This window comes from Mustela erminea, chromosome 14 (assembly GCF_009829155.1).
Source record: "Mustela erminea isolate mMusErm1 chromosome 14, mMusErm1.Pri, whole genome shotgun sequence".
Taxonomy (NCBI): domain Eukaryota; kingdom Metazoa; phylum Chordata; class Mammalia; order Carnivora; family Mustelidae; genus Mustela; species Mustela erminea.
Window position 1 is genome coordinate 27,441,808 of NC_045627.1, and position 27,010 is coordinate 27,468,817.

General features: G+C 39.9%; 1 protein-coding gene across 4 annotated transcripts in view; it reads right to left on the reverse strand.

Moving 5' to 3' along the window:
- The window catches only part of ANK3 (ankyrin 3), a 667,426-nt gene that overhangs the window by 64,325 nt on the left and 576,091 nt on the right, over positions 1–27,010 (reverse strand). For 3 of the 4 annotated variants that reach the window (XM_032312011.1, XM_032312012.1, XM_032312013.1), the window contains 3 exons: positions 16,433–16,539; positions 11,154–11,378; positions 8,169–8,323 (listed from right to left, as the gene is read on the reverse strand). In XM_032312011.1, coding sequence (XP_032167902.1) covers positions 8,169–8,323; positions 11,154–11,378; positions 16,433–16,539 — 487 coding nt within the window. Of the gene's footprint in view, positions 1–8,168; positions 8,324–11,153; positions 11,379–14,324; positions 14,358–16,432; positions 16,540–27,010 lie in introns of all 4 variants that reach the window. The other variant, XM_032312010.1, reaches the window with a different exon arrangement.

Consider the following 27,010-nt stretch of genomic DNA (forward strand, 5'->3'; position numbering starts at 1 on the left):
AACAAGCCTGTCCAAGATGTTACAGGAAAAAAAGCCCAAAACCAAGTGGTACAACTGACCCTTCTTCCTTAATGTAAACATAATAGAAATCTTTTCAATTTTGATCAACTTTTATTTTGAAGGAATTATAGAGTCATGGAAAGTTGCAAAGAGTACAGAGAGGTCTCATGCACATCTATAATTTGAGTAATTTTTAAAAAAGATTTAATGTATTTATTAGAGAGAGAGAGAGCCAGGGAAGGACCAGAAGAAGGAGAAAGAAAACCCCTAGCGCTGCACATACGGGGCTCAATCCCAGGACCCTGAAATCACGCATGACCTGAGCTGAAACCAAGAGCCAGATGCTCAACTGACTGAGCCACCCAGGCGCCACTACAATCTTAGTAACTTAACTTATATTCTATTCGGTTCTGGCATCTGCTTTATGTCTGCCTGGATCAGCATTATTTTACATCTTTAACTATGCAAGAAGATGCAACATCTTCATTACTCAGATTTGTACAATGTATTGACTGTTAATGATGAAGCATGTCTTGAAACAATGATGTATCTACGTGTTTTCCCCTCCAGTTTTAGCAATCTATATAATTTCTGACAATCCTATTAAAAGTTTTTTTTTCCTTAAAAGTATTTTTAAGTGAATTTCTAATCCTTATTTGCCCTTTCCCTGCCACCCAGACCTCCTCTCCTCATTTGGCTGTATCCCTTCCTTTAGAAAGTTGCATTCTTTCTTGGGTATGGGTCACTGAATTATTAAGAAAATGTATTGTTGAAAGTGGGGACAGATGCCTGGATACAAAGCATTCATATTTCCATTCATTCAGCATGGTGAGATGACAGTCCTGTGCTAAGAGCTGTCTGGGCACTGGGCATATGGCTGTCAACAAGTCAGGGCCAGTCCCTCTCCACAGGGACTTCACAGCATATCAAGGAAGACAGCAAAATTCAAAGTTGCTTGTTACAGAAGATGACCAGCCAGGTGTCGTGGCCATATTTACCAGGTGGATCTCACTTACTCTGGGGTTTAGGGAAGGCTTTCTGGGAGAGAAGTCAGGGAGCGGGTGTCTGGTCATGTCAGAATAATCACTCCAGGGTTTTCCTCCAGGATTGCAGAAACCTAACATTCTCTGCATCTGCTTCTCTATGTGTATTTTCCAGGAAAATGTTTTTCCATATTGCTTACTTTTCCACTTAGGTAAATAAAAAAGCATGGCTTTCAGGCGATTAGCTCCCTTATGTCACTTTCTTCTACCTTTTGTTTAAACCACTACTAGTACATCCAGGAAGACAAACCATATAATCCTGCATTCAAAACCGGGATCATATATAATGTTTGAAAGCTGAACACCATAAATCAGTAAGGCTGTGTCCAGCAGATACAGAAACACACTGAACTCCACGGGGCCTAGACTTGCTGTGTCTGCCATACTGGCCTCCAGCCACATCTACACTGAATTAGTAAGGCTTACACTCAATCTCTCAGACTTGCTTTCCTGTCCTCAGAAGGCTAAGAGCCCCCTTCTGTCTGACATGTGGGTCAGGGGTTTGACGTCATTGTTTTGACGCACAAATGTTTCATAAAGACATGTAAATGCCGGCAAATTCACATACACAGGCATCCATAAATTATTATCCATTATTAATGCTCATTTGCTTTGGTCCCATTCTCATTTGTTGGCCAGTCGGTGTGGGAAACTGTTCCAGCACAGGTTCCTTTCCTTCTGCAACGTTATAGTGGTCATGCAACTGATTTAAACTAAATTTCATGGCCACCGATAGAAAGTCAGTCAGTATTTTGTTATGGTTTACCAGACACTATTTTGTATGCACTGCTCCCCCCGCCCGTAACACAATTTTGATTTGGTTAAGTTCAATTTTACTTTTTCCTTCAGAATTTTTCAAGTTTGTTAACAGATCTGTCCAACAGATGGTGCTGTGTACAACATTAAGCCAGGCATTTCACTTCTCGTGGCTCAGCTATTGCTAAAATCGGGACTTGAGGCTTTAAGATTACTCTTTGTCTCCTGGCTGATAAATTAAAAACAAGTTCAACCGAGATGAACCAAAATTGCAATTTTTAACTGAGAAGTATGTATTTTCTGTAGTTACTGTTGCTACAGTTAGATAATAAATTATGGGAAATTTGTTTTCTAGTAATATAACATTATAGCTATCAATTTCTCTTTCCTGCTCCAATTTACAAAAAGAAATAACACAATTATTTAATTATTATAATTAATAATTAATAATAATTATTAATAATTATTATTATTAATTATTTAAACTTTCACTCAGTCTCATGGGAAAGTGGAGCGATGACAACAGCAAGGAAACATTTTCCTGGCATTTGTAACATTGTTTGGGGACCTTCACCCATACTTGATTCCAATACAGTGGTTGGGGTTTTAAAATAACATCATAATCCTTATATCCTCAAAGCTTTCTTGTGATGCTTAGGTAGCAATGATCTTGATTTTAAAACCTAATAAATGTGGATACATGAGTCTACACACTGTCCAGAGGAGCATTATCTAAAAAAAATATATAATGCAAGCCACATTTGTAATTTTAAATATCCTTTTTTTAAAAAAGATTTTTCTTTATTTATTTGACAGACAGAGATCACAAGAAGGCAGAGAGGCAGGCAGAGAGAGAGAGAAGGAAGCAGGCTCCCCCTGAGCAGAGAGCCCGATGCGGGACTCGATCCCAGGACTCTGGGATCATGACCTGAGCCGAGGGCAGAGGCTTAACCCACTGAGCCACCCAGGTGCCCCTATAATTTTAAATATCCTTATAGCCACACTGGAAAAATAAAAAGGAACAGATTAAAATTAATTTTAATACTATTTTTTATTTAGCCCATAATATCTAAAATATTGCCACTTCAACATGTAACTAATGTAAAAATTACTAACCAGATATAGATTTGTGGGGTGGGATATACTTTGCCTACCTGCTGTGTTTTCCACTCACAGCACATCTCTGTGTATAGTTCCGCGTGCTCTGAGCCACACACAGCTAGTGGTGACCACAGTGACGGCGCAGGACGGGGGCACTTCTCGAGCTCTGCAATTCTGAGACCTCCAAAGATGAGGGATTCTTCTGCTAATCAATACTCCCAGTTCCAGCAAAATCACAAACTACAAAACACCCCTTGGGATCTAGCACTGGAGGCACAATTTTAAACACGTTCAATGGAACTCCATGAGCTCAATTAACTGAAGATTTTAAACAAACTTATTACGAAGTGGATTCAACTTGGTGCACTTTAAAGATGATGTTTTTGGGGGAGCAGAATGAATATTTTGCATGTTGCACTATCTTTTTCTCAGCAGAGACATGACAAGTGCTTGAACAAGACCTATGTCTGCTGCCAAAGAGGAAAGTTGTTCCTGCCACGTGATATCCTAGCGGTAACAGCAGGTTCGTCATACCCAGACCACCTGTCTTCTGTCATTCTAGCCTCTTACTTCAGTAGGAGCTTTGCTAACACACCTGCTTCATTAGCGTAAACATCAATACGCTTTTGTCTCTGGGCTCACCAGTGGCAGCAATTAATCTTAATTCCACTGTATTTTGCAATGACAGTTTTTTCCTGAATGCATCTCATCTCCTTTTGAGTCACAGAAGAACTAAGATGGTACCTTGATGAGTCACGGAAATTTTAAATAGCAGCTAACATTTATGTAACATTTTTACTCCACACAGAACACTTTCAGAGACATCCTTCATTTGAGAACACAGAAAGGCGAAGGAGTATTACAGAGAAACAGCTAAATTTGGAGGCAGAAGTCTGCATTTTAGAAGTCTAGATCTAGATCTTTTTAGATTTCCTGACTGGGTGGTGGTGATGGGGAGGTAAGAACCAGGACCAGGGCCTCGGCTAGCCTTATATGACCTGGAAGAGGGAGCCACAGGGGCAGACACCGCCCTGCTGGTAAATGACTTGAGAACATTAGGTTAAGAGACTTTGTCCTGCAGCCACTGTTGGAGCAGATGGCTCGGGAGGAGAAGAGTCAGGATTTTAGCTCCGACCTGCTCTCCTGCACAACTGTACGCAGCAGCGGCAATGAATCCTAACAGACTGAACGGTTCTCATGTATCGGGCTTGGGTGAAGAACTTTACTTACATTAGCTTGTTACTTTCCCCTTGGTTCTCTGTGAGGGACCTTCACTTTACAGACTGAAATTAAAGTTTAGGGAGATTCAGTGCTTGGTTAGGGTCGCACCGGGTCAGGATGGGAATTCCAGTCTACGGGACGTCCACGGATCCTGATCCTAACCACGTTACACTGGGAAAATTATCCTCTTCCTCGAACCTGTCTTGCCCTGAAGTTGCTCTGACTACTGAGTTATTCTAACTCCTCAATTCTAACTACTAAATTGTGCATTTGGAAAGGCTTTGCATGTTTTGAAATACTACAGAACCATAACCTCATTTTCATGATTGTGTTTAGTCAAAATCTGTTATCAAAATATGGGTTAAGATGATTTTTAGGGGCACCTGGGTGGCTCAGTGGGTTAAAGCCTCTGCCTTCAGCTCAGGTCATGATCCCAGTGTTCTGGGATCGAGTCCCACATCGGGCTCTCTGCTCAGCAGGGAGCCTGCTTCCTCCTCTCTGCCTGCCTCTCTGCCTACTTGTCATCTCTGTCTGTCAAATAAATAAATAAAATCTTTAAAAAAAAAAAAGATGATTTTTAAATATTTGGGTTTTAAGCTTAGTTATAAAGTTATAGTTATATTAGTTATAAAGCAGGATTCATTTATGTAAGAGGGTTAAAAAGGAGACATTTATGAAGGGCAACTGGGTGGTTCAGTCCATTAAATGTCTGCCTTTGGCTCAGGTCATGATCTTGGGGTCCTGGGATTGAGCTCCCTGCTTGGCGGGGAGTCTGCTTCCCCCTATCCCTCTACCCCTCTCCACTGCTCATGTGTGTGTGCTCTCTCTCTCTCAAATAAAAAAATAAAATATTTTAAAAAATAAAATTGTAGCAAAGAAACTCTTTCTACTATTTCCAAGATAATGCACAGAATCTGGGATGGAGGGTTAAATCATCATTTCTTTTAAACATCTGAGAGATGCCTTGAATACGGCAGCACTGGGGGCATCATTGACGAAGCAAATATAGGACGAATTCCTATTTGAAAATTGGTTTCTTCAAAACAAAATGAACACAAGTCAGCAAGAGATCATGGAAGTCCATTCCATAAATAAACCTTAAGAATTAAAAAAAAAAAAATCCACTTGTGACTGTTAGGACATACTATAATCCATACTCAAAAACGAAGGAGAACATATTAGAACTCAGTGTCTTTGCTAGAACTACAGTGTCTGATGCGGTAGCGAGTGGCTATGTTTGGCTACCTGAAATTAATGAAACAAAATTAAAGATTACCTTCCTCAGCTGCACTAGTCACATTTGCAGTACTCCCAAATCACATGACTAGCGATTACCGTTGGACAGCATGCATACAGAGTATTTCCACCATCGTATAAAGTTCTCTCGGATGGCATTGTTTTAGAATGCTCTGAATGCTCTTCCTAGAATATTGTTACTTTCTCAAAACTTTCCTCAAAGTAAATGCTCCTCTTTAATTTTTTTTTTCCTGGAGATTAACATTAATGATGTTTGGAGTAGAGGAAACAGACTAACGGGGACGTTTCCTCCAGAGAGCTAAATAATTTTAAGGAGGTTCCTTTTCCTGCCCCTCACCAGCAGTGCAAGGGAGCCTAAATCAGTGCTGTGTCTGATACTGGGGGTTCAAAGGTGGTTAAGACACGTGCCCTACCCTCAGGAGCTTACAGTATTAAGGTAGCTATCCATTAAAAAGAAAATCCTTGTGGAACAGAGGCTACATTTCAATCACCAGTGATCTATGATGCTGGCATTTAAAAAACACCAGAAACATGGGCGCATCTGGGTGGTTCCGCCCGTTGAGCAAACAACTCCCGGTTTCAGCTCAGGTCATGGTCTCAGGGTTGTGGGATCGAGCCCTGCATCAGGCTCCATGCTCAGGAGGGAATCTGCTTAACATTCTCTCTATCCCTCTCTCTCGGCCGCTCCCCCGGCTCATGTTCTCTCTCTCTCTCACATAAATAAATAGGTAAGTAAAATCTTTAAAAAAAAAAAAAAAAAAACCACTAGAAACATGAAAATATTTATATATTCTATTGTCCTTAAATCAAAATAACTACCTTCTCTGGAAGACCTACTTCTCCTCATCTCTCCATTTTTAAATCCTGACTCATCTATATTCTTTTACTATTTTCAAAATGCTAATTCAATTCATTCCCTAGGACGCATTCTTTTCAAAGCTTTTTTTTTTTTTTTTAAGATTTTATTTATTTTTTTGACAGACAGAGATCACAAGTAGGCAGAGAGGCAGACAGAGAGACAGAGGAGAAAGCAGGCTCCCTTCTGAGCAAAGAGCCTGATGCAGGGCTCGATCCCAGGACCCTGAGATCATGACCTGAGCCGAAGGCAGAGGCCTCAAACCACTGAGCCACCCAGGTGCCCCCTTTTCAAAGCTTTTAATTGTGTTTTCTTATCAATTTCCTTATAAGAGAATGACTACACTTCATGCTTCAAATTAAGGTAATAAGAATTAGAAATCTCAATTACCACTGCATGTTCCTGTTAGAAATCATTTGAAGTTATAGATGGCATGTGATCTAAATGTCAGTATCATATACAAATATGACTATTCTTCTGGACCTTAAATCTAGGTTTGTAGGAATTTTCCTCTTTAAGTTTATTTTCTTCTCCATAGGACACATACTTCTAAAATCAGTGGGGTATGGTTACATCTTTGAAAACAAGATAGGACAAGATTTCAATGCCAGCATTGCTACTCAGAACTTCCATTCCCTCACCTGTAAAGTGTGATTAAAACTATCTACTTTATAGTACTATACTTTAGTTTTAAGTTTTCATATAGAAAGGAATTTATCACTGCCTCATGAATGGTAGAAACTCAACAACTCTAAGTTTCCTTCTACCCCACTGTAAAAACATCTTTAAAGTCCTGGTTGGCTGAGATGAACCGTGTCGTATACAGAACCTCTGGCAGGGCAATTCTCCCCTCTAGAATGAATAGTGACAACAGCTGATATTTACTGACGGCTTACGGAGTGTCAAAGGCTGTGTCTCACAAGGGCTTCACAGGATTATTTTTTCCCAGTCACAACCCTACAGAGGAAGGAAGGTGACCTCCATTTTACAGAAATGGAAGAAGCTTGCAGGGACCAAAGAACTTGCCCACGGTCATCCCTCCAATACCTGAGTCGGTCCAGCTCCTTTGTCCTTTCTTTGAAACCAGGAGACTATGCAGATGCCTTCCAAAAGCCAGTAAATTCAATGCTAAGACAGTGAATTTTATGGTATGTGAATTTTATCTCCAATAAAGCTGTTCTTTAGAACTGCTGAATTTGTAGTGATTAGGAACTCAGTATAAAGATTCACTCTGTGGTGAACTTGGTCTCTGACTGCTTTTAACCTTTTTAAAGGAAACCTCGCATCAAGTACCTAGTCTCAAAACAAGTCTATTCCCAGCATCTGGTCAGAAACCCTGCTTGGTTTTGAGGGTCAGACAGCTGCGGGAGGGCCATGCTCCAATGACGGTGACAGGTCTGCCATGTGCGCTTACTAGGAGGCACAGAACACGACCCAGACTCCAATAACTAGCCTGCAACTTATTTTTTTCGGTGATGATTGCCCAACAGAAATTAAAAATTTGCAAAGAATGTTGAAATCCTCAGGAACAAAACGGAGATACAGGAAAGAATCCGGAAATAATAATTCCAAAAATAAAATGCAAACGTATTTCCTTAAAAATGTGCTGCATGCTTTGCATACCTTCCACCATTATTAACCTCCCCCTTACACGTCCTGCACTTAGAAGACTCTCTTGGGTTTTGGAAAGGTGAACATATTTGACTAGAGACTGAAAGAATCATCAATGTACTATCTGTACATTAGTATTGTGAGAAAAAAAGGCTGTCGGATTAAAAGGAGCTTCCTGCCTGAGATTCAGAAAGCAGCAACAAATGCCGGGGCTACAGACTCCCGGGTCAGAACACGACCTTCAGCGGCATGAACTTCAACGCGGCCAGGCCTTTGATCGTCACTTGCTGACATTTACAGAGCCAAGGAGTTGTCATAATTACCTTCGTCCATGCCATTCAGCAGTTCGGTTAAATCTTCATTTTTACTGTCAAACTGATGCTCCTTCCATGTCTCACCATTTTCACTTCGAAGAACAATGAGTTCTCTCTCTTTTCCTCGCATAGACCCAAAGTGAGGGATTTCCACTATGACAGGGCTGGAAGAAAAATCCACATTATTTTGCGATCAAATGAAATATATTTGTAGTGTCATATTTTCAAAAACAGTGTCATCAACAGTATTCATTTGAAAATCAGAGGTGCCACTAAGGTTGGGAATAACTTCAAAGCTGCAGAATCATTTGCTAATTAAATAATATGTTAGAAGCCTGAGAACATGCCATCATTCATTCATTCACCAACAATTCATAAGGGCCTACTGCCAGTTAGGCATTTTGATTTAATAAGGGGAAAATATTCAGCACATATAAACAGGATTTTTGAATCAAGGAATTGAAAGTTATGAAAACAGACCATAAGAAAGTTGGTCCATTTTTAAAAACACAATAGCTATATTATATTATGCAAAAAAGCTAATGATTTAAAAGGACACAGTCATTTCTTTGAAAAAAGAAATTCTGTAGATTTCCTGCTTCAAAAGATCACAGGTGTTTGTCCCTTAGCAAGCAAATGATCAATCGACATAGTCATTTACTCCCTCCAACAGTGACTTCCTTTCTCTCGTTTTTAATTTGTGAAATGGTAGTGGGCAACTTCACTTCCTAACTCTAGTATAACCTGTACAGGAAGATTTAAACTTCTGAAAAAGCACTTGTCGGCTTGAAATTGTAATATAGCCACACATTAATTTTTGACAGTGTCCTTTTGCCAAAGAATGTGGACAGGATGGCTGCAAATTGAAGACAGCCAGTCGAGCACAGGAATAATTTTGTTAACTTTTAAAATAGGATAAATGCTAAAAAAGATGGATGGAAGTAAGCAGACCACAATCACACACAGTTTATGTAGTTGGATTGTGCAGCTTTATTTTATGACATTTAAGTAGACAGTATCATTATTCTCCTACAGAGGTTGTATGTAACCTCACCTCTTAACCTATGTGTTTAAGTACAGGTCATAATAGGAGACATGGGTTTAAATAGGTAAGAGCACATAAAGGGAGAGGCATTGCAATGATCCAATAACATAAGAATATAGGAGCATTTCATTTATTACAAAAGCATTCACTTAAAGTGGGATGATAAATACAATTTTTCTTTTGGCAAAATAATTACAATTAACTCAAATTAAGGATTTAAAAATTTATATTTATATATATTTTATTTTTTATATAATCTTAAATGAATTTATATATGAGGATTTAAAAATTTTTATTTTTTGATAGAAACAAAATCAAGTATTCCTGAGAGGGTTAATAATTTCAAGAGTTAAGATATTTAACATAGTTTTAACTATGTCTGATTTGACATTAAATTTTTTTTTTTTTTTTTAGAACTAGATACAATCTTTGCAGGTTAATGTATCAGATACTGTCTCTGTAAATATTTAAAGAATGTGGCTTTGTGTAGGACATTCAACAATACTGGAGAGAAGGTATGAACCAGGGCCTTTGACCAAGGTGAAAGCCAAGCATAACTTTTCATAACAGGTCTCTTCATGCAGACTGCCAAGGCAAATCCACCAATCAGACAGACAAGCAAACAAACAACAAATACCAACACATTTCAGCTTACACAAAACAAAACAAGACAATTTAATAACTTCAGTAGAGTATTCTATCTGCTGCCTCGTTGGCTTTCTTTACATATCTTCTATCCCCAACATTTAATCAAATTCAGTTTACTTCTTGAGGACTTGGCTTTCTCAAAGCCCATAAAGATTACTTAGTATGCATAAGTACGTACTTTTAAAAAAACTGTAACTCCAGACACGTACATATATGTATATATATATATGTACACACATATATATTCACACATGTATATATCCTTTACAGCAAATGTTGATTCAAAGCCTCCAAATACCTTCTCTTAACGCTGCGTTGAAATTAGATCGTCAGTCTGTCTTAAAGACTATCATAACCAGTTGAAACATTTCAAAATAAAGAAAGGTTTACAGAAGCACAGATTTATGAAGCGGGGGGCTCGCAGTGAACTCCACATGCTCGGAAAGCACAGGGGAGGGAGCAGTGCTACAGCTAAGTCAAGCCACTATGGTTCCTGTTTCTTTCAGTGACACACATCAACTGAAAGCATTAAAAACTGAAAAGATAAAAATAAAATTCAGACAAGAAGAAGACCATGGGTGTGACAGAAAAAAATTGAAAATGGAAAAAAGAATTGTAGACATTCTGTATCTTGTCTATAAAGATCCTACCCAATAAATTTTGTTCCTTGAGGCCCAAGCTGCAGGATTCGGCTAACCAAGCTCTCGCCCTCATTTACAGGGGGAGGATTGGTAGGAAGATGCAGTTTACTGAATAACATCCATGCAGCAGGAAGAGAAACGAGAAGGGGAAATCGTGAACACACTGTCCGTCACGACAGAGCCTGCCTCATTTGCACCCAAGTGCCACCTCAGAAAATGAATTCATTTTTTTTTTTTTTTGCAAAAGCCCATATCACCATGGATTAAGTTCCCTAAAAAGTATCTTTAAAAAAGACATGTACCCATAGTAGCCATTTATTCAACGTGGTGAGAGAGTTCCGCCATCTATATTTTTCCCTAAGAATGGTGCCTTGACTTCCACGGGGGGCCGCTGGGGTTCCGTGCACTCACTGAGCAGAGAACATGCTTCGTGGTTAGTAAAAGCTTTGACCAGCAAACTGAGTTAAGGAAGTATCAGCCTACTAGCTTTTCAGAGAATGACACAGCTTTTGGGACCTTTGACACTCCACGAAAGGTGTACTCCGTCGCAATGGTCCAACTAAGTAGTTTTAAGCGTTAACTACTTGAGTTTTTAAAAAGGGCAAAGAAAATCCAATGTATCACACAAGGGCCAAGACAAAAATTGATCAAATGACTTACCCTAAAAATTGTGCCCCTGCAGGACCCATTTCTACCAGCCTACTGGCTAATCCCTCTCCTTCCACCATGGGGGGTGGGTTGGCCAGTTTATGTCTCTTTACCAAGCGGCAGGTGATGCGGGTGGGCGCCGTGCACTTGCGCGGAGGGATGATGATTCTCATCCCGTGGTGACGGCTCCCTCTCATGGAGCCGCCTCTTGCATCCACCATAAAGCTAACCAGGAACCTGCGGGGAGAAGACCGGAGGTGAAGTCAAGGAGGGAAACATGCCATCTTCACAGGAGATTTTGAGATTAAACGTTAGGGTTTAAAACGACAGACAATGTAGCTATCATTTCCTCTCTTTAAAAATACATTGGAAGTAAATACGGTGGAGTCACATCAAACATGCATTCGACGTGTGAACTGGGCAGAAAGCGGGGCGCGAGAACTTAGTTTTGGTGGGACGCTGGCCTCCTCACAGAAGCCAGCCACTTTGTCAGAAGCTCAGATTGAGGAACAGTGAACATTTCCAAGCTGGGATTAAAAACTGGCTCTTACAGGAGTGTCACGCATGTAAAAACCCGAACTGAGACCGCTCTATGTGGCCTCTGTGAATGACTTCAGCTGTATTCAAGCGTCATTTTAACTATTGGTGGAGTTAGCCAGATGCTGACTATGGCATTTCTCTCCCTGACAAGTCAGATGAAACTCCACGGTATGTCTTAACATGCACAACTCATAAAATAAATAGATACCGAATCATACCGCACACTCTTAATTTTTACTACCACAAAGCAAAATATAAGAATAAAAGCAGATGGCTAGTTTTGCTCAGGCAATTTTGATGGAAAGGGATTTAGTCTTTTCCGTATAAACTTGGCATTAATACTGTTTAAAATAGCCTCCACTTAAGTATCTGTACAGCCATTCAGAACTGAACAGCCTTTAGAAAATGTCTCTAAATGTTACATTATAATTCTGTCACTGGTCTTTCTATTAAAGCTAATGGAGAAAAATTATTTGTCTGCATGTAGACATGAAAGTGTAAGGAAATTATTAGTATCTTATCTGGGTTATAGCATATCCTAATTCCTGATTCTTATCACATGCTCCTAGAGCATCCTCCTCAAATCTCTGGTATTACAAAGCACTCCAGTGAATGTACACCAATGAGTCCAACATACGGAAGAGTGTAAGTCAGACAGGAGAACATCTGTCCCTCTGCATTCCAACATTCACATGTGAAAATATGCTTATTACTGGAGCAGCACCACATGTTGATAAGTAGAAGATTATCTGAATAGCTATAGTATTAGGGGAGGGAATAATCCCCTCCATCAAAATGTTCTACTAACTATATCTCATCTAAATGCAGTTCTAACATCCTGCAAGCAGATTTTAGGACTTTGCATGGAGGTCCAGGCTGGGGACCCTTTCCTTAAGAGTGATGAACCTCTCAGAAGAGGAACCTCTCCAACAAAGCAAACTGGTCTGACATTCCCGTGGAGAAAGGCAATATCATGGGGCTCAATTTTTAGCCAATCAGATGTTCAGAACCAACTCTGGTCATCAGTTAGGCGGAATCATTTTCACACGCTTCTGCTTATTTTAGATTAAGCGATTTTCCTCTGGATTTTTTTTTTTTTTTTTAAACATTAGACCTACTTCGAGAGGCTGGAACCAGTATCGTATTCAAAGTAAGAGGGGAAGAGACTGACCTCCTCCAAAACAAGACAAACACACAACTCCCAAGTCAAAGACAGAGGTACTTGTTTCCTTGTGCAAGTGTCCACATCAATTGCCTCCAGTGCTAAATGATAACAAGGCTCACGTGAGACTGCTCTGGTGAGCCCACACTGTCTTAGACATACACATACTTAGCAGCGACCTTTACTCAGTAATGAAGACAACAGGGCAACTTTATAAAGAAGCCCAAGACAAAACCTGATCCTTCTCAGCAGTCAGTACTGAAAATCAACTCCTGATTGGGAGTAAAAGCAACAGAATGGATTAGACATGATTCAAGACAAACTCTGGGGGTCATGTGGCTGGCTCACTTGGTGGAGTATCTGACTCTTGATCTTGGGGTCATGAGTTTGAGCCCCATGCTGGGTGTAGAGATCACTTAAATAAAACTTCAAAAAAAAATAAACTCTGGGTTTGAAAATTTGGTTGTATTAGTACAAATAAACACTGGAGTGTTTACATGACAGCTGATGCCAACCATATAGAATGGTATTTCAGATCAGGCCTGTCTTGTTCACTGCTTGACCTGCAGAGCCGAGCACAGTTCCCAAAGACATAATAAATGCTTACTGAGTGAGCCACTGAACAAAAACTCTTGTGTTAAGGGTGCTTAGGAACTGCCTAGGTCAGACGAGGTTACTAATACTAAAAATATATCTATATGAAAAAGATCTATATCTGCTGAGCAGATATTCATGTTGATATAAAAATATCCAAAGTACAGGGGCACCTGGTGGCTCAGTGGGTTAAGCCTTTGCCTTTGCTCAGGTCGTGATCTTGGATTCCTGGGACTGAGTCCCGCATCGAGCTCTCTGCTTGGCAGGGGGCCTGCTTCTCTCTCTCTCTGCCTACTTGTGAACTCTCTCTGTCAAATAAATAAGATCTTAAAAAAAATATATCCAAAGTACAAAGAATATCAGAACCAAATGGAAAAAACAGGTCTTAGACGATTTTAACAACAAATTAGAAGAAGCTCTTTCTCTGGGTTCCCCATAGCACCCACTGCCCCCCTGGTATTCATTAGCAATCATTTATTGTTTTAAGGTTTTCAACTTTAAGAGCCAGTTGACTGAGGAGAGGTGAGAATAAATGTTAAGCAGGATAGGGTCCTATTATTCAGTAACAATCATGAAATACAGTGATTTGTTTTCCAAACTCATTCCTTACATATTCTGTGCAAAATAAAATCTCATGCAAAATAACTTCTTAGAAACAAATCAGAAGGTGAAGTTTAATCATATTGGTTGCATCGTATTAATACTTACACCAAAGCAGGAATTCTACAAATGATCCTAAAACTAACACATGGATGATTCTACTTTTAAGAACAGCGGGATGACGAAAGCAGATACACTACAGACACTGACACATCTAACTGCGGGAAAACTTCACATAAATTAAAAATACAAAAAAGGATGGTTCACATCAAAGACACAGTTATCACCTTGAATCATACTGAGGAAGTGGAGAAGAATAGCTGCAAAATAATTTAGAAGCAAATGGGAAAAAATTAATGTAAGATAATTAGAAGCAGGCAACAGAAAATGTCAATGATAAGCAAAGAAAAAATAAAAACCATCAGAGAGTGAAACCAAGGCATCTGGCATTTGTGGGACAACCTGGAGAAATATTTGTTTTACGTGGCTACAGAAGCTACTCCCCGGACCTGGCATTAGGGAATCGTTTCTGAGTGTATGCTACGTCTGTAGTTTCCTTTTCAAATACGCCCACACTAACTGCCATTATTTTTGCTCTCCCGGACATGGCCACTGTCTTCAATAAATTCAGGAGGAAGGAGAGAGAGAATGCACATATTCAAATATTTCACTGTTTCCAGTGTATGGGAAAGTCTACTTCTGATTTTATTATTCTGTGCTCCTTTAACTCCTCATTGAAGTTCAAACCATCATTTGAAGCAAAGCCTAAGAGCTGACTGAATTGGACCCTAGTACTTTTCTTTCCTGTGTGGAGAATACAAGATGCTGGTTCTAGGTCTTTGAGACACGGCAACAATTCACTAAGCTTGATACAAGGAACTCTTGAACATGCTGCTCACAGAGTGTGTCCCGGGTATTTTTTATTTTCCTTCTCAAATGATTTTTTTTTTCTTTTTTTCTTTCTTTCTTTCTTTTTTTTTTTTTGCATTTTCAATGTTAGATCCATAAACATCTAACATCAGTGGTGTAAATATTTTAAGCAACTAAAAATTAATGTTACTATAATTAAGATTTTTCTGATTGAGTTAAAGAAATGCAGTGTTAATGAGTCGAAGACCGCCATGTAGTTTATAGTTGATAAAGCCCTTTCATGTCAATTATTTCCATTTGAATGATACTGCATGTCCTTGAGCCACAAGCCACAATTCTGTAAGAATGCTTCAAATAACCTGCAGCATCATTCTGAGTCTCACTTTTCGTCTACAGAATGGGGGTAATGAGTAAAACCTACCTCCCAGTGTCATTTCAAGGTTCAAACAGAAATTAAGTAGGATAATACATGTAAAACATTTAACACAATGCCAGGCACATACAAAGGTAAACATTAGCTGTAACATTTATTTCAATTAAAAGCAGCAGAAAATACTTCATGGAATACATACAGCATTTCAGTAATGTTAATTAGTGTTAATTTATTTAATTGCAAGCTAATCCACCCTTGTTCTGGGTCACAACTAATTTATGGCCCAAATGCCAGTTTCAGAAGTGAAAACACCTGGATGTTTTTCAGCCTCTCAATTATTTGCATTCTATTTGAGGAGATTCAATTACCCCATGTTTTAATTACCAAAAGGTAAAGAATCTCACATCAAAATATACAGTGATGATCAGTTCGGCAGCTGGAGCAAGTCGCTTCCCACCACCTACCCCAGATTCCGCCAACCAGTGGGACAGCAGGGAGAAGCCTGTCCCATGTGGTTTTTACCACTGCGCCCCTAGGGTACACACATTGGTACCTTCACTTTTTAAAAGTGAATTCCTTTCTTTCCATTTTAAAATTAATTTCTCTTCTTCTAGTTATAATTTAATACAACTTAAGCATAATCTTATTTCAGGAATACAGAAGGTACCAAACTTGACCTGGAGATTTCAGGCTCAAAGCAAAGCATGAAAGCAGTCAGCGAGGTAAATGATCAGACAGACCTCCATATTGAATTTTTCATTAGAAAGAAAAATTAAGCACTCAGAAATAAAACTTGATTTCAATCAGGTAAAATGAAGGGAAATGACTAGACTTAATTTTTTTTAATTGAAAAGAAAAATTAAAGACCTGGGAATAGCACCAGAAAGGCAAGAAATTTTTATGTACCAATACTCTAATTCTCTTCCTCTCTAACACTGTGCTTTCTTCAACAAAAAACAGATATACCATTTTGCTCAGAGGAAAAAAATGACTGATGACTTACAAATATACATCACATATACTCACTAATGAAGTCTTCAGAAGACCAGGATTTCATACATATGAAGCTTGTTGATATGAAGTTATAACTCCAAATAATAAATGTAATGTTCATTTAACAGGATAAAGAAAAGTGAGTTTTAGATTACTTACCCAGAATGAATAGGACTTGAGACAAGATTGACATTGTCCAAGGTATCTGCAGCCCAGCTATAATGTCTTAGAGAATCTGAATCAAATTCTCTTGTGAATGTTAGATGCTGCAAAATAAAATGATATATGGCATCAACAACCCACACAAGACACTGTTTCTCTGTACCTACAAATACACCTGTATGTCTGTCTAAGTCCAGAGAGTGAAAATAAACAATTTGTACTCTAGGTCTGTAGGTCTACATTGAAGTTTCAAGAGCAGGAACCAAAGCTTATTGATACGTTGTATTATTTCAATCTTTTAAGAAAGCATCCTGAGTTCTGACATGACAAAAGGAATGGCACAGATTTCAAACCGGAAGTAGACATAAAGCACGCCTGCTGATTACTAAAGTTATGATCATCGGCGGGAAGAAAGGCATTTGAGATGTAACCTGAGAAGCGACTTGTCCATGAAACACAGTATATATGTATAGCATATGCAAATAGTATATACTATAGTATATGCAAAACTATGATAATTTTGACTTCGGTTTTGACATTATTTTCTTGAGAATGAACAGTTTGAGTCTGTCAGTTCAAGGAAAGTAACTGATGGATTATTTGTTAATGATAAAATCTGAGCTTTCAAGCAAATTAGAATTTCAGAAACTTTATGTCCACGTCTAATGAGCTCAGTGGTGATATTAACAAACGTGATATATTCCTTTTGGATAAGAAATGTGTGCCAACAATATAAAGATTTGCATAAATTAGTAAAGCAGTATTTTCCGAATCACCAGTGAATGACGTTCTATGGGCAAAAGGTACATCAATGTGGAAATGCTAACCATGATTTTAATGACCTGAACACACCTCCCAATTAATTTTACAAGTATAAAATTCTTTCCCATATTAAAAAAAAATAAAATCAATCTTGGTGACTTTTGTTTTCCAAGGGGGGCAGAGCCTGGAGTAGAAACCCTCTGTGGCTGCCACACCAAATAGTTACAGAAATGGGCTCAGAGAGCAGCGAGCGCAGCTGAGGGAGGGGAAGACCTTGAAGAGCTGCGTGGACTTTCTGTCGCCATTTTTAACTTGGCTGCCTTTGTCAATGATCCGTACAGACAGAATTGGGGCTTTGTACCAACGAGCTACTATTGGGGAATAGAAAAACCAAGGGGGTTTCTGTGGAGATTTGGGCAGCCTTGAGCATGTTCCAGATTTCTGTGAAGAACATTTGCTCAATTCTGGGGCTGTGTGGAACAGGAAGCTCAAAATCTATCCAGAAAATCTCTAAAAGGCACACTGTTGCTTCTGGGCAGTTTCATGAGGAAAAATTGAGTTTGGGACTCGTCAGGGGAGGGGATCACACAAGATTCTCCCATAAGGATCCTCACAAAGGCCAGGAACAAAGCCGGGAGAGTCTGAGTTTACCAGGGCTGCAAATGGTTTTGCCTCATTGCAGTGGAACCTTGACTGGGATTGAAATAATCAGCCACCACTCTGCTTGCCCAGCAGAGGCAGGGAGCGCCCTCTGTGGAGAATGACATCACCATCGGGTGTGTCCTGCCTACAGCTTTTTATATACCATGTCCCGCTTGCAGTGAGAAATTGCCAAGCATGGGCAGAGCACATGAACAAAAAACAAAATAAAACAGATACTATAAACAGACTCCCAGGTCATCCTACATTTTGAAGTAAGCAAGTAAGAACTTCACGACGGCTCTGATTAGTTTGTTAAAGAAAACAGGGAAAAACATAGGAAAGAAGTTAAAAGGGGGCTGATTTTTTTTTTTTAAGATTTTATTTATTTGACAGAGAGAGAAAGATAGACAGAGAGAGAGGAAACACAAGCAGGGGGAGTGAGAGAGGGAGAAGCAGGCTTCCTGCGGAGTAGGGAGATGCATGCGGGGCTTGATCCCATGACTCTGGGATCATGACCCGAGCTGAAGGCAGCTGCTTAACCACTGAGCCACCCAGGCACCCCGAAAGGTGGCTGATTTAATAGAGCCCTGGAATACACGTAAGAAAGAATCAAATGGTCATTTGTTCACTTGTAAATACAATTCAGTTCTTGATGAGACACAACAGAAACAGGGTTAGAAAATTGGAAGTGTAAATGGAAAAATGTACAAAAGAAAGGATGTAATAAAAGAACGGAAACTACAGAAAATCATATGAGTGACCTATGGAACACGGTGAATAGTTTTCCCACGTGTAACGGGACTCTGGGAAGAGGAGAGTAAGGCAGAAGCTACATGAGGAGGGAACAGCCTTCCTTTACTGGTCCCCAGCCCGACAGGGACAGAGCCTCCAGGCAGAAACTGGGAAGTCTTCACCAGGATTTCCCAGTGACTTAGGATTCACTGAGAATTGGGATTTCCCAGTAACATGTCCCTGGCCCCTCATTTGAGTAGAAATCATGGATGGCAAGCTCTCCACCATGGAGAGAGCTTTCACTGAGCTCCGTGGTCAAAAGTCACTGCACGGTTGAGAAGTATATGAGGAATAAAATAAACAAATAAGCAAATGGAACAAGAGCAAACTGGAAGAAATAGAGGGACTTCAGGGAGAAGAAAGCTTAAAATTTTTCACTGATGTCCAGAGAGAGATGAGATCTTCTTCTACTTATAAAGCAATAAAATACTAAAAACAAAGAAAAAATAACTCAAAGAAAGTAACAAATATGACAGCGCTGAAGTTAAAAAAAATATCTAGAAGTTAGGGGAATATCTTCAAATATAGAAAAGAGGAGAACATACAAGAAAGCAGAGAATCATTTCAGGAATTTCAAACCTATTTCCTTTCTCCCCTCTCCCCCAAAAAAAGTTCCAGAAAGAGAAAACAGTGAAATAGAGGAGAAGAAATCAAGGAAATAACTCAAGAAACTTGACGAGAGCAAAAGCCCTGAGTTCCCAGAGTCAAAGGACCCACTTGACTGACTAGTACTATGAATGTAAACGCAGTACAGCACACCATCATGAACTTTCAGGACTTGGAGACAAAGAAAGAGCCTATAGATTTACAGAGGAAAAATGATCACAGGACAGACTTCCATCAGACTTTTAACAGCAAAAACTGAAGTTTAGGGCATTGGAGCAATTCCTTCAATGTTCTGAGAGGAAATGATTTTCAACCCAGCATTCTAAAACCAGCCCCCCGCCAAAAGTATGAAAACAGAACTAAGATATTTTCAGAAATATAAACTCCCTCCCCCAAATAGATTTCTCACGAACCCTGTAAGGAAACTATTGGAAAATGTACTCCATCAAAATGAAGGAGTAAACCAAGAAGATGGAAGACACAGGCTAATGTAAGAACACAGGGAATTTTCTTTTCTTTTCTTTTTTTTTTAAAATATTTTATTTATTTATTTGACAGAGAGAAATCACAAGTAGATGGAGAGGCAGGCAGAGAGAGAGAGAGGGAAGCAGGCTCCCCGCTGAGCAGAGAGCCCGATGTGGGACTCGATCCCAGGACCCCAAGATCATGACCTGAGCCGAAGGCAGCGGCTTAACCCACTGAGCCACCCAGGCGCCCTTTTTCTTTTTCTTTTTTTTTTAAAGATTTTATTTATTTAGAACACAGGGAATTTTCATGGTGACAGCGAAAAAAGACCCAGGAGGACATCCACGCAGTGGGCCTAAAAGGAACTTACTGACAAGTAAGAAAGCTCAAAGAGAGATGAATTAAGCAGATGAAATTTATAGAACAGCTGATGAGTGTGAACATATTAGAGGAGACTGGCACAACTGGGGAGGGGTTTGGGGGCTGGACTAGGAATACATATAGAAAACACCAAGTAAATGAAAAACATCTAGGGAAAGCAAAATATTGTGCCCAAGAGAAAATACAATCATAACACACTTCACATCTGTGGATAACATTTATATAGGTAAAATACTAGAAGCACTAAATACTGGCAGAGCCGAAATAAAACACAACTGTTTTGGGGAAATGGGGGGATGGAAAGTGTGTGTGGTCGGAGGGAAGAGGTATTCAAACAGTTAAAACTTCATCTTCCATTTTGGGAAGTCGACAAATAACTCCTGAAATGGGAAAAAGCCAACAGGAGGCCACATATACATATTATTTGGAGACACAGAAGCACGTAACAAGATTGTTCGAAATGTACTTTGAGGAGTTGTCTCTAGAGAGGAGAAACTGGAGGCTGAAGATGTATGTGGAGATTCTCTTTCCTAATGAGTACATCTTATAAAATGACATGGCTTATTTGTTTGCATAACTTCGATAACAAAACATAAATTTGGGGATGCCTGGATGGCTCAGTTGTTAAGCATCAGCCTTTGGCTCAGGTCATGGTCCCAGGGTCCTGGGATCCAGCCCCGCCATTGAGCTCCTGGCTCAGCAGGAAGCCTGCTTCTCCCTCCCCACTCCCCCAGCTATGTTCCCTCTCTCACTGTGTCTCTCTCTGTCAAATAAATAAATAAAATCTTAAAAAAAAAAACCAAACACAAATTTAAAAACTTACTGTGAATTACAAAGTTTTTTTTTTTTTTTTAAAGCCCTGAAATCAAATTGGAAAAGAGTAAGAGACCACAACAGCAAGGTCCTAACCCCAAAAGAATAACACATCATCACTTCAGAAAGTTCCCCAATTCTACATGAGTTGACTGTAGATTATGTGTTGGTGTTAGTCTGGCCTTATTTACCAATTTTACTGACTTTTGGAGACCCCAACCAACTAACCTTCAGAATAGGGCAAATAAAATATGGGTAGTGATGCTCACTGTATTTAATTTTTTAGCAAACTATAATTCCTATCTTTGGGGTCCCGAGGTCATTTTTCACAAAGGACCCATTTTTTTTTTCAAAGTTCTAATAAATAAGTAATACCACACCTCTTTGGTAATTACAGTAAATTATTTACCTTTGGTACTCTTAGCAACATGCACTGGCAACATTAATTATTGAAACAATGAATTATACCATGCAAGAAGGTATCACCACCATCATGTACTATTTATGGAGGTGAAAGCATGCCAGCATTTGGATCCCAAGTCCCTGTCAGCCCTTCCTGACTCCTGTACTGTCCAAGCTCTCTGCCACTCATCAAAACTTGGTCATAACACAAATGAACCAATGTATAATGAGCAGATATACTTGATCAGAATGATGACATGTATATCCCAATATTTGTCACAGTTTTTTTTTTTCCCCCAGAGAGGTTTGCTTAGGCTTATGACCAGACTTACCAATTTTAATAAGCTAAACACAAAAACGTGCTCTTCCTCTGTAGCATCCATAGAAACACAAAATAAGGCAATTGGACAGAACTTATATTTTTTATAGAAAGAGACTGAATTTGTAGCTTCACTTCTGAGCTCCCTGTCACCAAAGGGTGAAAGCTCCCTTTCTAAATTCTATAGATTAGCACTTACTTAAAACTGAAATTTAATTTATTTAATTAATTTATTTTAAAAAAAATTTTATTTATTTATTTGACAGAGATCACAAGCAGGCAGAGAGGCAGGTAGGCATAGAGAGAGAGGGGGAAGCAGGCTCCCTGCTGAGCAGAGAGCCCGATGGGGAACTCGATCCCAGGACCCTGAGATCATGACTTGAGCCAAAGGCAGAGGCTTAACCCACTGAGCTACCCAGGTGCCCCTATTTTATTTATTTTAATAAACAATATAAATTCCAGAAGGTTCTGTCATGTTATTGTGAATGGCACTATGGTACCAACAAAAAGCTTTTCCTCTATCTGGTTACGGAACAAATATACATTTAAAATGATAAACAGGATATCACATTATGGTGATGGTTAAAAAAATGAACTAGATTGGCTCTTGAGCTTCCCACCACAAGTAGGGTGTCGCCAGGGTTTAATGGAAAAAGTTGGCAGACCTAGATTTAAAAATTGCCTTTGCTACTTCTTAATGGAGAACACTTCATTCCCCGCCCTGAGTTTTCAACTTTGGCAAGGTAACTCAGTTGTGTAACTATGGTCCTCTTCCTATCCCTTTACATTGGGCCCTGGAGAGATGGAGTGATTTATTTGGCTGGTAGATCTGGGAAAAGGTAGCTGGGAAGGCTCTGCTCAAACCCAGTGTTCACTGTCCTGGGTTTGAGCTTGGGCCCAGAGAGCACACATGCCCCTCAGCGCCCTGAAGCTTACTTCCTTGAAGGGTATGCCTGCCCCAGCATTGGCGATGTGGGCCACGATAGAAGCTACGTGTCTATTTCAGCGGTTCGGTTAGCACGCTTACGTGCCTCGGACACTAAGCCAGCCCTCGACCTGGCCTCCAGTAGGAATAAAGGAAATATTTTGCCTTTGACCTTTCCTTATCTTTCTTTACTGAAAGCCCTTTTGGAGATGCCCCAACATGGCTTCCTGGCTTCATGATCCAAAGGGTATTTCTTAGCTTTTCTTAGCCTTAGTTTCCTCATTTGCAAACTGAGGGTTGGTTGCTGTGGAGATTAAATACAAATGTACACCAAAAAATCTGGCACCAAGGTCAGGGCTGGCATGGAGTCATATTGACGTTTCTTTATATGTGTAGTCATTTCTGCTTTTCAAAGGGCTTTCATTTATATTAACTCATTTGCTAAAATGTGATAATCTGGGGAAAACACAGTAAAAACAAAAATGTTCCAGTGCCAGCACTGGTCCTTTACAGTTATATACACAGAATGTGTATATCAAATCAATGGCGCCCATTCAATTAGAAAAATGCATCTTATAAATGTGTAGGACTTAGTTATTGATTCAAAAATGCTTCAATTCCCATGTTGACAACAGCAATACCAAAACTTACTGCGTGTCAGCTCAGTGTCAAGCCCTGTCCCAGACCTTTACATTCATTTATCCTCTGAGTCCTCGGAACCTAGTGGCACTAGGGGTCATATGATACCCATTTCACAGATGAGGAAACTGAAGTTTGGAGAGAAACTTCAAAAATTTGATGACACAAAATCAACTCCCCGCACTGGGCAGCTTAAGTAGGACACTGTGTTAAGGAAAGAAAGATTTACACTGACTTAGTAAGACCTTCTACTCCCACATCAGAAATGATACGAATAATAGGCACACTATTTTTCATCTTGGAAGTGATGTCAAGGACCCTATTAGAATCAAAATGCATGTTATTCAATAGAGTCCAAGGCCTGACTAATGATGATATCACTGTCTCCATGAGCTTAATACTTTCCAAAAATAGCTTCTCACTAACCCTATTCATCAGAGGAAAGAGAAGAGCAAGTACACACTGGCTTTACAAGACGACACACCCAAATGCCCAGGTCTGGAAATAAATGTCCCAGCACAGAAGAAAAGAGGCACAAACCCAGAAAGTATATATGCGAGGAGAAAGAACCACTCGATTCCCTTCAGTATTTGATACTTTTCCAGGCTGCCAACTGTCAAACCCCTGGAGGACACCAGGGAAAGTCCTTCTCTGTCAGCTCTGCTGTCCCTGGGAGCCAGCAGAAGGGAGTCCTGTAGATTAACCGGTGGCATTGATGGGCTATGGTTAATGGCACCAGGTAGACCTCACACTATCAGGTCACATAAAAACCCAGTGCATTTAATCTGAAAAACTCTAAACATAGTTCACTTGAAAAACAGTTGACTGATGGCACGAGACTAGGAGCCCATGAAAGGAAAGGCTTGCGAGAATAATGTTACCCCTTCGCCACACACTGCACAGGACCAGGACAGGGGAACCCATGTGGGTTTCAGTTCCCTTAGACCAAGAGTACATGACTTGGGTTCGACTTTGGCTATAGCACTTCACTGCCCAGACAGGGACAAGTCAAACACCTCGCTGCACCTCCATTGCTGCATGGGTGTAACCGGCAGATGAGACTACTTGTCCCGATTCACTGTAAGAATGGAATGACCCAAGCACTGTCAAAGTGATTTGAAAATTCTAGGAATAGCGTGGAGGACCACAGGGGAAGGGAGGCAAAACTGAATGGGAAGAAGTCAGGGAGGGAGGCAAACCATGAGAAACTCAGGACTCCCTGAGAAATTCAGGACTCTGGAAAACAAACTGAGGGTTACAGAAGGGAGGTGGGGGTGGGGGACTGGGGTAGCCAGGTGATGGGTATTAAGGAGGGCATGTGTGGTGATGAGCCCTGGGTGTTTATATGCAACTAACAAATCGTTGAACGTTACATCAAAAACTAATGTCGTATTAGATGTTGGCTAACATAATAAAAAAAAAGTATTCTAAAATGTAATGTGAACAGAAGCACAGATTATAATAATCCTGAACTTTACCTATGGTTTTTATAAGTGGAGATAATTTATTTCTTAAATTGATAGAACATTACAGCCCCTTACGGAGCTTTTAGGAGAGCATCGTCTTATCAGACAGCAGGAAGTAGCCTGCTAGATTTGCCAACAATGGTGGGGTTTGGGCTGTGACAAATACTTGTGTAAATACCGACTTTCCCATGGTGACCGTGTTTTGTCAGATCGGCCAGGCTTGGTGTATTAGAGTGGCAACGTAGTGGTCAGCCACAGAATTGGTCAAGTAGCCACCGGACCTAAATTCTAGTCTCAGCTCTGTTATCTAATGATACTGGGCAAATGAAATACTTCTCTCTGCCCCAGCTTCTTTGTCTGCAAGAGCTAATGGTCGTACCTAGACCACAATGAAGCTGAAAGCAGGATGTGAGATGATCCATCAGTAAAATGCTGTGGCAGTGCCTACAATCAGTATTCCAAGTATTGTGATCCACAGCAGACACTGAGTGAAACGGCATACTGCTAGGGGTCTGTTGGGACATGTCGTGCAACTAGTTGGAAATATTCTCTTAAGGAATGGATTCCACCTTAAAATAAAGAAAGGTTTAATCCATAGTAACTGGCAATAGCAAGGTGGTTCCCAGAGGCTGGAAGGTTGAGGAAGTGGGGGCATTTGATCAGAGGGTACAAACTTGCAGCTGCAAGATTAGTAAGTTCTGAAAACCTAATGTACAGCACGGGAACTGTAGTTAAATATAATGTATTATATTCTTGAAATTTGCTAAGAGAGATCTCAACTGTTCTTCCTACATACACAAAAATGGTGAGTATAGGAGGTGATGGATATGTTAATTAGCTTGATTATGGAAATCATCTTACAATACATACATATATCCATCAAAACATCATGTTGTACAACTTAAAAAATGGCTTCCACAAAAGAAAACCTGATTTAAGCAGAAAATAACAATTAAAGGCTGACTAAAGCAGGTCTTTTTTTTTTTTCCTGAAAGCATTTCTTTTCTTGAAGTCAACTATTATTATGCTTAAGATTTATTTGAGACTAAAATGCAAACCATAGAAGCTGAGTTCTTTGGGATTTCCAAACCTGATTGATTTCAAAATAATTTAGCTACCAACTTCCACAAAAGAAGGTGAATCAAGGTCAGCATGGAAGCTGTTAACACAACATTCAGCTCAAGACATTTAAACTGTCCTACCTTAAGTAAGTCGCAACACCAACCCGTCTGCCTTGAAAAGAAAATGTGTAATCTTACAGACCAATCTGTGAGAGGTGTTGAATGGATCACCTGAGTAATGCTGGCAAAGCACTCTGAACAGAAAAAGCAGCATATTAAATGTCACTAGTCAAAGGTGTTTATCTTCTAGGGGACTATCTCTAGCAAATCTTTCATCCTAGGCTGGCTACCTTCTACCACCAGGCACATTTCTGAGAACCCCTTAGAATTACCTTCACCATAAGAAACAGGAGTGCTAATCTGCTGATGTGGGGAAAGGGAAGCTGCAGGAGATGGAGTGAGAGGCAGAGAAGGAAAAACGGAGCGTTAGCATGACCGGCCTTTGGGATTAGGCATTCTTACTTTCTATTACTGAAATAAGTGGAAATTGCCTAGGTCTTAAAGTGACAGACATGCAATTTCTCCTGAAGAACCCTCCTATTTACATATGACTTGCTAATACATCAAGCAGTACATAGCACTTTATATGACTAAGCATACGTGAGGTCATCCTTAGCCTAAAAAAGACCATCTAACCCAAAGGATCTGGAGTCCTGGGCTATGAGATAAAGGAGAGAGTTAAGAGGTGGAAGGTATGACGGCTGTCTCCGGGTAGCCTACAGGTATGGGGAAGCTTGAATAAGGCCTCCAACAGTAAAGACAGAATGACCCCATTCAAACAGCCAATGCAACCCTTCCCATACTACTTTAGTTAAACCTTCTAACCTGGTCAGTTTTAGAAGCCCTGCCAGTCATCCTGAGACATAAACCATGTGGGCAAATCCGATCTGAGAGGGGAAGGCTGCAAAATGAAAGCAACCTCTTTAAGCCTCTTAAAAGAGGAACAGGGTCTCACAGCTGCCCCTTTTCTCGTTTTCATGGATGCACCGCCCCTACAGCAATGGAACTGAAAGGAAACGGAAGGCACTCACTGCTTAGTAATCAATCAGCAAAGAACGTTTTTCCAAAAGTTTTTGCTTAGAACACCCAAATTTATAGCTCTTCTCTTAAGCCATAGCTCCTTTCCTTATTTTGTTAAGATTACATTTATTTAGATCTAGAGAGAAAGCATAAAACAGAATCTCAAGACTGAACAGAACTTTAAGATGCTAGAAGACTTTCTATGTTGCCCTTGATAGGTGG